This window comes from Mizuhopecten yessoensis, unplaced genomic scaffold (genome assembly GCF_002113885.1).
Source record: "Mizuhopecten yessoensis strain PY_sf001 unplaced genomic scaffold, ASM211388v2 scaffold6015, whole genome shotgun sequence".
Classification (NCBI taxonomy): Eukaryota; Metazoa; Mollusca; class Bivalvia; order Pectinida; family Pectinidae; genus Mizuhopecten; species Mizuhopecten yessoensis.
The window spans coordinates 430498-444501 of NW_018406337.1; the positions used below are offsets into that span (position 1 = coordinate 430498).

General features: G+C 37.6%; 1 protein-coding gene across 1 annotated transcript in view; it reads right to left on the minus strand.

Annotated features, from left to right (window-relative positions):
- LOC110451427 (multidrug resistance-associated protein 5-like) overlaps positions 1-14004 on the minus strand; it is a 57023-nt gene that overhangs the window by 16704 nt on the left and 26315 nt on the right. Inside the window, exons 13-18 of the mRNA XM_021499439.1 lie at positions 9313-9469; positions 8459-8586; positions 3898-3969; positions 3399-3523; positions 2395-2467; positions 1598-1801 (exon numbers count right to left, since the gene is read on the minus strand). Of these exons, the coding sequence (XP_021355114.1) occupies positions 1598-1801; positions 2395-2467; positions 3399-3523; positions 3898-3969; positions 8459-8586; positions 9313-9469 (759 nt within the window). The remainder of the gene's footprint in view (positions 1-1597; positions 1802-2394; positions 2468-3398; positions 3524-3897; positions 3970-8458; positions 8587-9312; positions 9470-14004) is intronic.

The window sequence follows — 14004 nt, forward strand, 5'->3', positions numbered from 1 at the left end:
ATAGTAAACTTTACCCCCTCCCCAAGGAAGAAAGGATGGCTCAGGTACACTGAAAATTACAATTTAAATAAAGCCTCTGATGATCTTTCCATCTATGCTGAGAAATTGACTAGTACCTCTGAGTCTGGAGAAGAAGATTTTATGAAATATTGGTAAATTTTCCCTATGGGGCCCTGCCCTGGCCCCTGGGGTTGGGGTAGGAATCTCAATTTAAAAAAATAATCCATCCACTGGTTCTTGAGAATAAGTCGAAAATGTAAAAGTTTACGCACAACGACAGACAGAAAGCGATCAGATTAAGTCACTTGAGCAAAGCTCAGGTGACCTAAAAAGTGTGAAATTTGTTATATTACTAATATTTATATATTAATATTCAATTTATTTTGTATGATGGGGCAACACAATACTTAGTTTGTGGCTGATGAGTGACAAACAGTACTTACAATGTAACTCTAGCTGATTGGTGACAAACAGTACTTACAATGTAACTCTAGCTGATTAGTGACAAACAGTATTTACCTGGGTGACATTAACAGGACTTACCTGTAGCTGATTAGTGACAAACGGAACTTTAATACCTGTAGCTGATGAGTGACAGACAGTACTTACAATGTAACTCTAGCTGATTAGTGACAAACAATACTTACCTGTGTGACATTAACAGGACTTACCTGTAGCTGATTAGTGACAACAGTATTTAATACCTGTAGCTGATTGGTGATAAACGGTACTTACCTGTAGCTGATTGGTGACAAACAGTATGACGTAACAATCAATACCTGCTCACAAGAGAAGATAACTCTGCAATACGCAAAGATGGAATATACATCTACAGGTAAGTACCGTTAATCACCAATCAGCTACAGGGAAGTACTGTTTGTCACCAATAAGCTACAGGTAAGTACCGTTTATCCCCAATCAGCTACAGGTAGGAACCGTTTGTCACAAATGAGCTACAGGTAAGTACTGATTGGTGACAAACAATACTTACCTGTGTGCCATTAACAGGACTTACCCGTAGCTGATTAGTGACAACAGTATTTAATACATGTAGCTGATTGGTGACAAACGGTACTTACCTGTAGCTGATTGGTGACAAATGGTATTTACCTGTAGCTGATTGGTGACAAACGGTACTTACCTGTAGCTGATTGGTGACAAACAGTACTTCCCTGTAGCTGATTGGTGACAAATGGTACTTACCTGTAGCTGATTGGTGATAAACAGTACTTACCTGTAGCTGATTGGTGATAAACAGTACTTACCTGTAGCTGATTGGTGACAAACAGTACTTACATGTAGCTGATTGGTGACAAACAGTACTTCCCTGTAGCTGATTGGTGACAAACAGTATTTACCTGTAGCTGATTGGTGACAAACAGTATTTACCTGTAGCTGATTGGTGACAAACAGTCCTTACCTGTAGCTGATTGGTGACAAACGGGACTTACCTGTAGCTGATTGGTGACAAACGGTACTTACCTGTAGCTCATTGGTGACAAACAGTACTTACCTGTAGCTGATTAGTGACAAATAACATTTACCTGTGTGAAAAACGGTACTGACCTGTAACTGATAGGTGACAAACAGGACTTACCTGTAGCTGATGAGTGACAAACAGTATTGTCTTTCCCTTGATACACTTGGTAAGACACTCTTTGAAGATGTGACGCCCAACGTGGATGTCGACAGCAGAGAGAGGATCATCAAGAAGATAAACATCCTTGTCTGCGTACACGGCCCGAGCCAGACTGATCCTCTGCTTCTGGCCACCGCTCATGTTGATTCCGCGCTCGCCAATCTACAAACACAATTTATTTTTGAAACCAGCTTTTTCTTAGTTTTATATCTTTTAAACAAAACATTTAATTTGTTTCCCATTTCTGGACTTGAAAAGATCTGGTTTGTCAGGGCAACTTGTAAACACCGAAAAAATTCCCCCTCTTCAGATTCGCCATCTATCCAAATTTGCCTATACAGTGTTGAATTTGCCAATGTATGATATTAACACTCAAAATTACACAAATATGAAATTATATATTTCAGTACCTAATCTTCTGGACTCTAAATTTTTAAAGGAAAACTTGGCAATGAATTGTTGGATTGTTAAGACATAATGTCACTTTTTTTAACAGGTGAACTCAAAATTGAACACATTCAGTTCATGTTAATGTATAACCTGTCTGACCACGAGTGACCAGGTAGCTCAATTGGTTGGAGTGTCCTTCTAGAGTTCCGGGCTTTGAATCAGTCTTTTCTCTCTATTTTTACACGATAATTTTCAAGATTATGGACCAAATATCCAAGAAGATATCGACAGGGAACAGAACTAGACAGACAATACTGTTATAGGGTCAACTTTGGTTACAAGACAAAACAAGTTGGCCACCATACCTCAGTTTGATCTCCATCCACAAAGTCTTTAAAATCTTCCTCGAGGGAGCATGCATGGATCACTGCTTTGTATCTACAACGTAACATTGTGCTAGATCTATACAGATTTAATACTATAGGGTAATACCAGGTACAATGACAGTCCATCATACAAACATGGAGGCAATATTTCTGTAAAAGATGTGCATTATTTAGGTTGCCTCACAAGCTTCAGCTGAAGGGAATTTCCCTTTCGCTCAGCAGTAGAGCATTGGACTGGAAAGCCAATTTAAGGGTCATGGGTTCGAGCCCATGCGACGGCACTATCTTTATCACTATTCCTCGTCCTACTACAAACTGGTGACGTTGACCCTCCCCGTTCAAGGTAGGAGAACTCTTGGCGGGGAGTCAAAGAACCTAGGTTGGTGATTGAAAAAAGGGGGGAATAGTGTAAAAGATGGGCAATAATTAGGTTTCCTTACAAGTGTCAGGTGTAGGGAATTTCCCTTTAGCTCAGCTGTAGAGCATCGGGCTGGAGAGCCAAAGATATGCAATCGATACAATTAGCATATAAATTAATCAATACAATTTTTGAGGAATTAGCAGGAGCTGCCTTATCATGTGCTCATAGTCCTATGCCACTTGGCTAATATCTCCCAATGTGTGTATGCCTGTGTGTGTGCTGGAGATATATTGTGTTCAGTTTGAAGTGGGACCGTGCTTCCAACAGTATCATTTATAGTACCACCTCACTTGAATGCAACAGCACAGATACCGAAACATCCACCCCAGACCATTTTATACTCCACCTGGGTTTTAGAGTTGTGAGGGCAGGAGAATAACACTTTCTCTGAATTTTCCATGCATACAACAACTTCAGGGATCGAACCCCAGCCACCTGCATGGAAGGCCGGAGTGTTCACCACTCGACCAACCTGCCTATATAATCTCAAAGAAAGATATTGTTCATGAAGTAAAAGTAGAGCAAAGGAGAGTCTGGTTTATAAAGAAATTATAGAACTTACTTCTCTTCATCATAAACCTGACCAAACAGTATATTTTCCCGTGCTGTTGAGTTTGTGATCCACGCCTGCTGTGCCACATACGCCACACTACCCTTCACTGCGACTTTTCCCGACAACAGCACCATCTGACAAAAACAATCGTGGATTAAATATGAAACTAACCAGGTTTTCTCTGTAAGTGGAAATCAAGACGGAAGCAAACCAAGTCTGATATTCTGTGATTGACCTTCAAGTTACAAGGTATCACCACAATGACCTTGACATGACCTTCACTTTACTCTACTTACTCATCAATATTTTTAAGAGCACTGATGACCTGTTAAAGGACAGATACAATGGTCAAATTTTCAACCTGCATCTATAACTATAGCCTCAAAGTCTATGGTTTGGTTTTATGAGATTTAATGTCTTATAAACAGCTTATAAGGTAATCAGATCAAGGCAGTGACATATTGAGTAAATCAACATCATGTTATCTGTATAACTTCCTGTAACTTACCCGTCCCATTACAGCCGATATAAGGGAGCTCTTCCCGCACCCAACACTTCCACACACTCCAATTAGCTTTCCCTGTCAAAACAAAAACAATATATATATGCTTATTGAAATTTAATTCAATATGGTGGTTTTGTTCATTATCACATGTAAAAATACTAAAAATACTTTTTTTTCAAGTTCATTTCAATGTTTGCTTTGTACTTGAGGCAAATTTTTAAAAATTAGCACAAATATTTTAAATGTCTAGTCCGTATTTTCCAAGAGATTTACTTCTCTGATAAAAAAAAAAGCCTTTTAATATACGGTTGTGTGACAGCACAACATACCAAAAATAGCATGCTCACATCGTGCATACATCATGCACACACCGGCATATATGTTATAATTTTACCTGTGTCAATTTGAATCGTTTCAAAAAAAAACGAAAACACCATTTCTAAATTTAACAAGAGGCCAATGGGCCTTAACAGTCACCTAAGTCCTACAGTATTTATTTTTGTTGTTGAAATATGTACCAATTTGAGTAAAAAATTGTTAAGTATAATGTTAACTTAAGTTTGTCAGGACCATAAGCTGATCATTCCTAGACCGATTTTCAGTTAGATCGGCCTATTAGAATTTTGAAATAGGTATTTTCAAAATAGCGGCCATGGCAGCAAAATTGTGTTTCAGTTCGACCTGAAAAATTACAGAACTTTGTCAGGACCATGAGTCGTTCATTCCTACAAAGTTTCAGTTCAATTGGCCTAGCAGAACTTGACTGTAAGTTTGAAATAGTTTTTCAAAATGGCGGCCGTGGCAGCCATATTGATTTCTGATAGAACCGAAAAATAACAACACTTTGACAGGACCATGAGTCGATCATTCCTACAAAGTTTCAGTTCAATCGGCCTAGCAGAACTTGACTGTACGTTTGAAATAGTTTTTCAAAATGGCGGCCGTGGCAGCCCTATTGGATTTCTGATTGACCCGAAAGATAAAAACACTTTGTCAGGACCATGAGTCGATCTTTCCTACAAAGTTTCAGTTCAATTGGCCCAGCAGAACTTGACTTTAAGGCTGAAATAGTTTTTCAAAATGGCGGCCGTGGCAGCCATATTGGATTTCTGATTGACCCGAAAGATAACAACACTTTGTCAGGACCATGAGTCGATCATTCCTACCAAGTTTCAGTTCAATCGGCCCAGCAGAACTTGACTTTAAGTTTAAAATAGTTTTTCAAAATGGCGGCCGTGGCGGCAATATTGGATTTCTAATCGACCCTAAAAATAACAAAACTTTGTCAGGACCATGAGTCGATCATTCCTACCAAGTTTCAGTTCAATCGACCCAGCAGAACTTGACTTTAAGTTTGAAATAGTTTTTCAAAATGGCGGCCGTGGCGGCCATATTGGATTTCTGATCGACCCAAAAAATAACAACACTTGGTCAGGGAGATGTCAGTAACGTTCCCATGAAATATTAATGAAATCCCTTTGCCAGGATTTCAGCTTAAGTTGAAAATGTAAAATGTTAATGGACGACGCACGACGGACGACGGACGTCGGACTACGGCCATCGACGGACGAAGACGGATAGCAATAGGTCACTTGAGCTAAAGCTCAGGTGACCTAAAAATATAGATAGAAAGTTCAACTTATGTATGTAGCTAGAATATAGAAATATACTAAAAAATCAATTTTATATGTTTAAACATGAAACCGTATATATTGTTAACTCATTCTTCATTTCACACCAACCAAGATGGTCATCGATCAATGTTTGTCAATCGTCCGCACAAATGTGCGCAAGCAGTTATCGTTCAGATTTTTATTGTTTGCACATCGTGCACACACTGCACATCATGTGTAACGTTATGCGATCTTACAACTGTATATACAGCAGTCTGTCCTCACCTTCCCTAGTACCATGTCCTGATATACTAGGGTCTATAAATACCTTCCCTAGTACCGTGTCCTGATATACTAGGGTCTAGAAATACCTACCCTAGTACCGTGTCCTGATATACTAGGGTCTATAAATACCTTCCCTAGTACCGTGTCCTGATATACTAGGGTCTAGAAATACCTACCCTAGTACCGTGTCCTGATATACTAGGGTCTATAAATACCTTCCCTAGTACCATGTCCTGATATACTAGGGTCTATAAATACCTTCCCTAGTACCATGTCCTGATATACTAGGGTCTATAAATACCTTCCCTAGTACCATGTCCTGATATACTAGGGTCTATAAATACCTTCCCTAGTACCATGTCCTGATATACTAGGGTCTATAAATACCTTCCCTAGTACCATGTCCTGATATACTAGGGTCTATAAATACCTTCCCTAGTACCATGTCCTGATATACTAGGGTCTATAAATACCTTCCCTAGTACCATGTCCTGATATACTAGGGTCTATAAATACCTTCCCTAGTACCATGTCCTGATATACTAGGGTCTATAAATACCTTCCCTAGTACCATGTCCTGATATACTAGGGTCTATAAATACCTTCCCTAGTACCATGTCCTGATATACTAGGGTCTATAAATACCTTCCCTAGTACCATGTCCTGATATACTAGGGTCTATAAATACCTTCCCTAGTACCATGTCCTGATATACTAGGGTCTATAAATACCTTCCCTAGTACCATGTCCTGATATACTAGGGTCTATAAATACCTTCCCTAGTACCATGTCCTGATATACTAGGGTCTATAAATACCTTCCCTAGTACCATGTCCTGATATACTAGGGTCTATAAATACCTTCCCTAGTACCATGTCCTGATATACTAGGGTCTATAAATACCTTCCCTAGTACCATGTCCTGATATACTAGGGTCTATAAATACCTTCCCTAGTACCATGTCCTGATATACTAGGGTCTATAAATACCTTCCCTAGTACCATGTCCTGATATACTAGGGTCTATAAATACCTTCCCTAGTACCATGTCCTGATATACTAGGGTCTATAAATACCTTCCCTAGTACCATGTCCTGATATACTAGGGTCTATAAATACCTTCCCTAGTACCATGTCCTGATATACTAGGGTCTATAAATACCTTCCCTAGTACCATGTCCTGATATACTAGGGTCTATAAATACCTTCCCTAGTACCATGTCCTGATATACTAGGGTCTATAAATACCTTCCCTAGTACCATGTCCTGATATACTAGGGTCTATAAATACCTTCCCTAGTACCATGTCCTGATATACTAGGGTCTATAAATACCTTCCCTAGTACCATGTCCTGATATACTAGGGTCTATAAATACCTTCCCTAGTACCATGTCCTGATATACTAGGGTCTATAAATACCTTCCCTAGTACCATGTCCTGATATACTAGGGTCTATAAATACCTTCCCTAGTACCATGTCCTGATATACTAGGGTCTATAAATACCTTCCCTAGTACCATGTCCTGATATACTAGGGTCTATAAATACCTTCCCTAGTACCATGTCCTGATATACTAGGGTCTATAAATACCTTCCCTAGTACCATGTCCTGATATACTAGGGTCTATAAATACCTTCCCTAGTACCATGTCCTGATATACTAGGGTCTATAAATACCTTCCCTAGTACCATGTCCTGATATACTAGGGTCTATAAATACCTTCCCTAGTACCATGTCCTGATATACTAGGGTCTATAAATACCTTCCCTAGTACCATGTCCTGATATACTAGGGTCTATAAATACCTTCCCTAGTACCATGTCCTGATATACTAGGGTCTATAAATACCTTCCCTAGTACCATGTCCTGATATACTAGGGTCTATAAATACCTTCCCTAGTACCATGTCCTGATATACTAGGGTCTATAAATACCTTCCCTAGTACCATGTCCTGATATACTAGGGTCTATAAATACCTTCCCTAGTACCATGTCCTGATATACTAGGGTCTATAAATACCTTCCCTAGTACCATGTCCTGATATACTAGGGTCTATAAATACCTTCCCTAGTACCATGTCCTGATATACTAGGGTCTATAAATACCTTCCCTAGTACCATGTCCTGATATACTAGGGTCTATAAATACCTTCCCTAGTACCATGTCCTGATATACTAGGGTCTATAAATACCTTCCCTAGTACCATGTCCTGATATACTAGGGTCTATAAATACCTTCCCTAGTACCATGTCCTGATATACTAGGGTCTATAAATACCTTCCCTAGTACCATGTCCTGATATACTAGGGTCTATAAATACCTTCCCTAGTACCATGTCCTGATATACTAGGGTCTATAAATACCTTCCCTAGTACCATGTCCTGATATACTAGGGTCTATAAATACCTTCCCTAGTACCATGTCCTGATATACTAGGGTCTATAAATACCTTCCCTAGTACCATGTCCTGATATACTAGGGTCTATAAATACCTTCCCTAGTACCATGTCCTGATATACTAGGGTCTATAAATACCTTCCCTAGTACCATGTCCTGATAAACTAGGGTCTATAAATACCTTCCCTAGTACAATGTCCTGATATACTAGGGTCTATAAATACCTTCCCTAGTACCATGTCCTGATATACTAGGGTCTATAATTACCTTCTCTAGGATGAAATCCATATTCACCAGGGTCTGTACAACATCAGGATCTGTTTCGGCCACCTCTTCACTGTCTTGAAGTCTTTGCTTCTCTTCCATCTTGCTATCTTTGGATTTACCATTAGCCACTGGTACAAGAAAATATTAAACAAAACTAGTTAATACATTTTTGTGAGCATGTGTATATGAGTTGTCATTTTTGCAACTTTGTCGGGGGAGTCAATTCCTCAATTTTATACCAGCAGTGTCTCAAAATTCTATGCTACAAATATACACTCAAACCCGGCAAACCACAGTATACTTATTTTTCTCTCAGATCTTTTCTACAATTTATAGCTTTTAGAGAGCTGCTGAGTTTGAATAAAGTTAATGGAAACATACAATATTAATCGAAAATTCAGGAGAGGGAAGTCATTCAGCAAACACATAGGTAATATTAAAGAAATATGAAATTAATAACACATATATTGAAGCATCAATAATTTTGTCATCACCTTATTGAACAAGTGATGTGTACCTGTAATAAAAAAAATACAAACCCCCCTACATAAGGACTACATATTGGTCAGAGGGGTGAACCGAGGACCATTCAACCCTAACCCCCATCAAGTACATGCATCACATTATCTCACTTCGAAATGAGTGTAATATGTAAAGGCGTATCAATATCACAATGTTGAGGAAATAAAATATCTCAAACCTTAGAATAACTTATTCTGATTTAATTCTTTTTCTTTAACTCATTCACCCCTGAAATTTCATAATGAAATTCCAACCTTTGAATTGGGAGAGTTCAAATATGTATTTGGGATTGAATAAGTTAACAACCTGCTGGGTGCTGCATGTTTACTTACGTTGAGGTTTTGTGCTGCTCCCATCTTTACTGCTGCTCCCGTCTTTACTGCTGCCTGTAGCGTCCCAGCCAAAACTGGCATTCTTCAGCACTATTACGTGGTTTGGGTTGGTGATCTGTGATACATGGGGCTTGATATCCTCCATCAGCAATACACTCTGCAAGGTCAAAGGTTATAATCAATATACAAGGTCAAAGGTTATAATCAATATACAAGGTCAAAGGTTATACTCATTAAACTTTACAAGGTCAAAGGTTATAATAAAAATACAAGGTCAAAAATTTATGCTCAATGTTAAAGGTTATACTTAATACACAAGGTTAAAATGTCAATCAATGAATTTATATTGCTAGGACAAGGCTTACTCTAGTAGATAGCCTTTCTTCCATAAGAAAATTATTGCTGAACGATATATATCACATTCATTCTTATTAAAAAAAACTTGAACAGGAAACAATCACTAGATGTTATATGAATCGATATAAAATCTATAGAATTTCTAATAACGGGACAATTGTATAAATGTCAGAATGTGATAACGTAAGAAATATGTGAAAAATGTTAGTCCAGTTGTATTAATGATATAGAAACTACCCTAATAGGGTATATTGTAGTTCATGCTCAAATTCAGGAATGCTATTTTGTACATTTGGAAAACAATTATAAGATAGATAATATTTAGAAACAACAAAATTATTATAACACACTGTTCACATTTAAAATAACAAGTTACATTATACAACTAGCAAGCAATTTAAAGCTTAGGTATACTATAATCCATCCCACTCCCCCTTAAGAATTGTCGAAATCAATATAATCACAATGTTCATTTGTAACAATTAAGTGATGATGATAATTATACAGCAAATGATTTTCACAAAAGTCTGTTAAAAGAGTATTAACTCATCCACCCCTGAAGACACATGTGAACTCTTCCAATTTATAGATATATAGGAATAGTTCATTATGAAAGTTCAGGGGTGAATGAGTTTATATATAACATATAATATATATGCACTGTACAATTGTACATGTATGTATCGGAATGAACAAAATGTGGCTTAAAAGTTTTGAAAAAGGGGCACAACTCCAATAAAAATACCTGGATCAAAAACATTATTAATGCAGATACACAATTTCAGAATAAGGTGATCATCTTTGTGCAGTTTTCCAAAATTCAGATCAGAACTGCCAGTGAAGTTCTCCAGACAAGCTTTTGTAACATCTTCATTAAAGGGACATAACTCCCATAATTACATTAGGTAACAAGATAAACAATAAGCAGTAATGATAACCATTTATATCATAAAATAAGCTGGAACAATTACAAAAGCTATGCAGTAAAAAGCAACAACTTGAGAGGTTAAGCATGGGTAAGGAACATATGTAGACTGGCAGTGTACAGTTGAGAGGTTAAGCATGGGTAAGAAACATATATAGACTGGCAATGTACAGTTGAGAGGTTAAGCATGGGTAAGGAACATATATAGACTGACAGTGTTAAGTTGAGAGGTTAAGCATGGGTAAGGAACATATATAGACTGGCAGTGTACAGTTGAGAGGTTAAGCATGGGTAAGGAACATATATAGACTGACAGTGTACAGTTGAGAGGTTAAGCATGGGTAAGGAACATTTATTTATATAAAACATTTTAGTATGACATTTGTATATAACATTTTTAGTATGACACTTGTATAGGATGTTTTTTTAATGACATTTTCAATGACAAATCAATAGTTATGTGTTACTGGAATGGTCGTAGAACCAGGCATGGGATATATGGTTTATTCTTTTGACTGACTTGCTTGAACTGCAATTCTTGAACATCAAGGAGGCGACAAATTTGTCAGACAACCCCCCACTTTTCCCACTTGCTACATGTTAACGGCATTTGTGTCTAATATTTGTGTATGCAATACATTTCTGTGTAATGTTTACTTTTTTTCTTCAGAATTTGATTTTAACATTGCACGATGAATGTAGGATTATTTATACCTAATGATGTTAATAAAGGCTGCATGTTTATAAATAAACAAGGAGTATAAGTGGCTGTGTACTAATTAATGAAATCTATCACTTATATATGCAGCAGAGAACTCTCAACCCTCGGGTAAGATATTTGAGTTCAGCCCTCAGGTAATATGTTTGAAATCAACTCTCGGGCAAGATATTTGAAATCAACCCTCAGGTAACATATTTAAAATCAACCCTCAGGTTAGATGTTTGTAATCATCCCTCAGGTAAGATATTTGAAATCAACCCTTGGGTAATATATTTGAAAACAACCCTCGGGTAAGATATATGAAATTTTGCACACTAAGGCTTTGCTGAGTGCTAGACTTCAGAAATTTTATCACGAGGGTTGAGATTTCTCTTTCTACATCATACAGGAATGACTGATTCCTTTTTTCCAACTCTTTCCAATCATAAAGATTTGTTGTACTGGTGAACCCATTATATACTGAACCTTCGTCCAAAAACGCATCAAATGTACATGTGTGACAAATTTGATGACATGTCCTTGGTTATGGTGCATAAACTGATGAGGCAAGGGTGACGTTTTCAGAATTAAAGCACTAGCGAGCTGTCTTTCCCCAGGTAGAAAAAGACATTTTATTTATTCCCTAGCATAAAACATTAATGCACATCTGAAAAATGGGAGAAAAAAATGTTTACTGTGATGTAGTTAAGCAAGTTTTACCTATTCATAGAAACTACAGGGGTTATGCTCAGTTTTCCTCTCTGCACCCCTACAATATGTCATAGCAAAATTGAAGGCTCAGTGTGCACCACCTTGTGGATGAGACGAGAAGATCAGAATCTGTCATTCGTGTATCGTAAAATTGACTGGCTTTGAAGTCGGATGTCGCTCCTTTTTAATCTTCAAAGAACAGATATAAGCTTAACGATTGATCTGTTGTNACTGAATATATGTGGTTATGTAGCTAGCCTACCATATATATATATAGTTACAAGTATGAAACTGAATATATGTGGTTATGTAGCTAGCCTACCATATATATATATATATAGTTACAAGTATGAAACTGAATATATGTGGTATGTAGCTTACCATATATATATAGATTTTGGCTGATCAAATATATATATATATGTGCAAGGAGATCAGAAAAGGGACATAACTCATGATCATAAGGCTATCGTTGACATAGAATGTAAACCCCAAGTGTACAACTATCTAAGGTGCATTGTAAGTGTTTACTACAATGTAATTATAAAAAATAATTTATGGAGAAATGTAACTGCTATACACTGGATTAAAAACGTCTACAGTATCTATACATAAAGATGGACAGACAGATACCCTGATTCCCCCAAATATTTTGTTGAAGGCGGTACAGTTCAACTGTTATAACTCATTCACCCCTGAAGACACATTTGAACTCGTCCAATTCAAAGGATTAAATAGTTCTTTATGAAATTTCAGGGGTGAATGAGTTAATATCACTCCAAACCATTGAAGGCAACAATATTTATTTTTTCTTACAGCTATAGGTGGTTATGTGCTGCCACTTACGAATAAGCCATTCTAATTGATATGTCTCCCCTGTGCCCCGCTTTGACCATCAATGCACATGTCAAGTTTGGTTGGTAGACTAGCACCTAAAGTTTCAGAGAAACTAATTCAAATGCAAAAACATAATGTTGATGGAGATGCTGTCAAAGTCAATGGACCATGAAAGGTAACTCTTTCCAATCATAAAGATTTGTTGTAATGGTGAACCCATTGTATACTGAACCTTCGTCCAAAAACGCATGAAATGTACATGTGTGACAAATTTGATGACATGTCCTTGGTTATGGTGCATAAACTGATGAGGCAAGGGTGACGTTTTCAGAATTAAAGCACTAGCGAGCTGTCTTTCCCCAGGTAGAAAAAGACATTTTATTTATTCCCTAGCATAAAACATTAATGCACATCTGAAATGTGGGAGAAAAAAATGTACACTGTGATGTAGTTCAGTATGTTTTACCTATTCCTAGAAACTCCAGGGGTTATGCTGTGAGTTTTGCTCTCTGCACCCCTGGAATAGGTCATAGCAAAATTGAAGGCTCAGTGTGAACCACCTTGTGGATGAGACGAGAAGATTAGAATCTGTCGTTCGTGTATCGTAAAATTGACTGGCTCCTTTTTAATCTTCAAAGAACAGATATAAGCCTAACGATTGGTCGGGGATTTTTTACCCAAGACCAATCAAATAGTTAGCCGTGTTCCTTCAATTTTGCTATGACATATTCCAGGGGTGCAGAGAGCAAAACTGAGTGTAACCCCTGGAGTATCGAGGATGGTCTTACCTGTATACGCCTTACACTAACTTTGAAGACGGAAAATGCCTGAACCATTTGAGTGAGGAATTCCACGGCAGGTTTGGTGGAGTCTGTCACTGATACCCATGTGAACGCCTGAACAGAGTATCTACTAACTATAACGTACCGTCAGTTGTTTACTTAATCCTCCAGTACAGGCCTAGCAACTTTAACAGATCCAATCATCTAACTGTATACATGTACATACAAACTGTTATGGACCTCGAAATAGGTTCATAAGTTCAAATGCAGGACATAATGTAGGAGAAATTCACCCCAACAAAAGGAATAATTTCTGTTCACAGGAAAACTTTCGCCCAGTCAAATAATCGTCCTAAACTGTGAAAGTATTCACCTAGTGT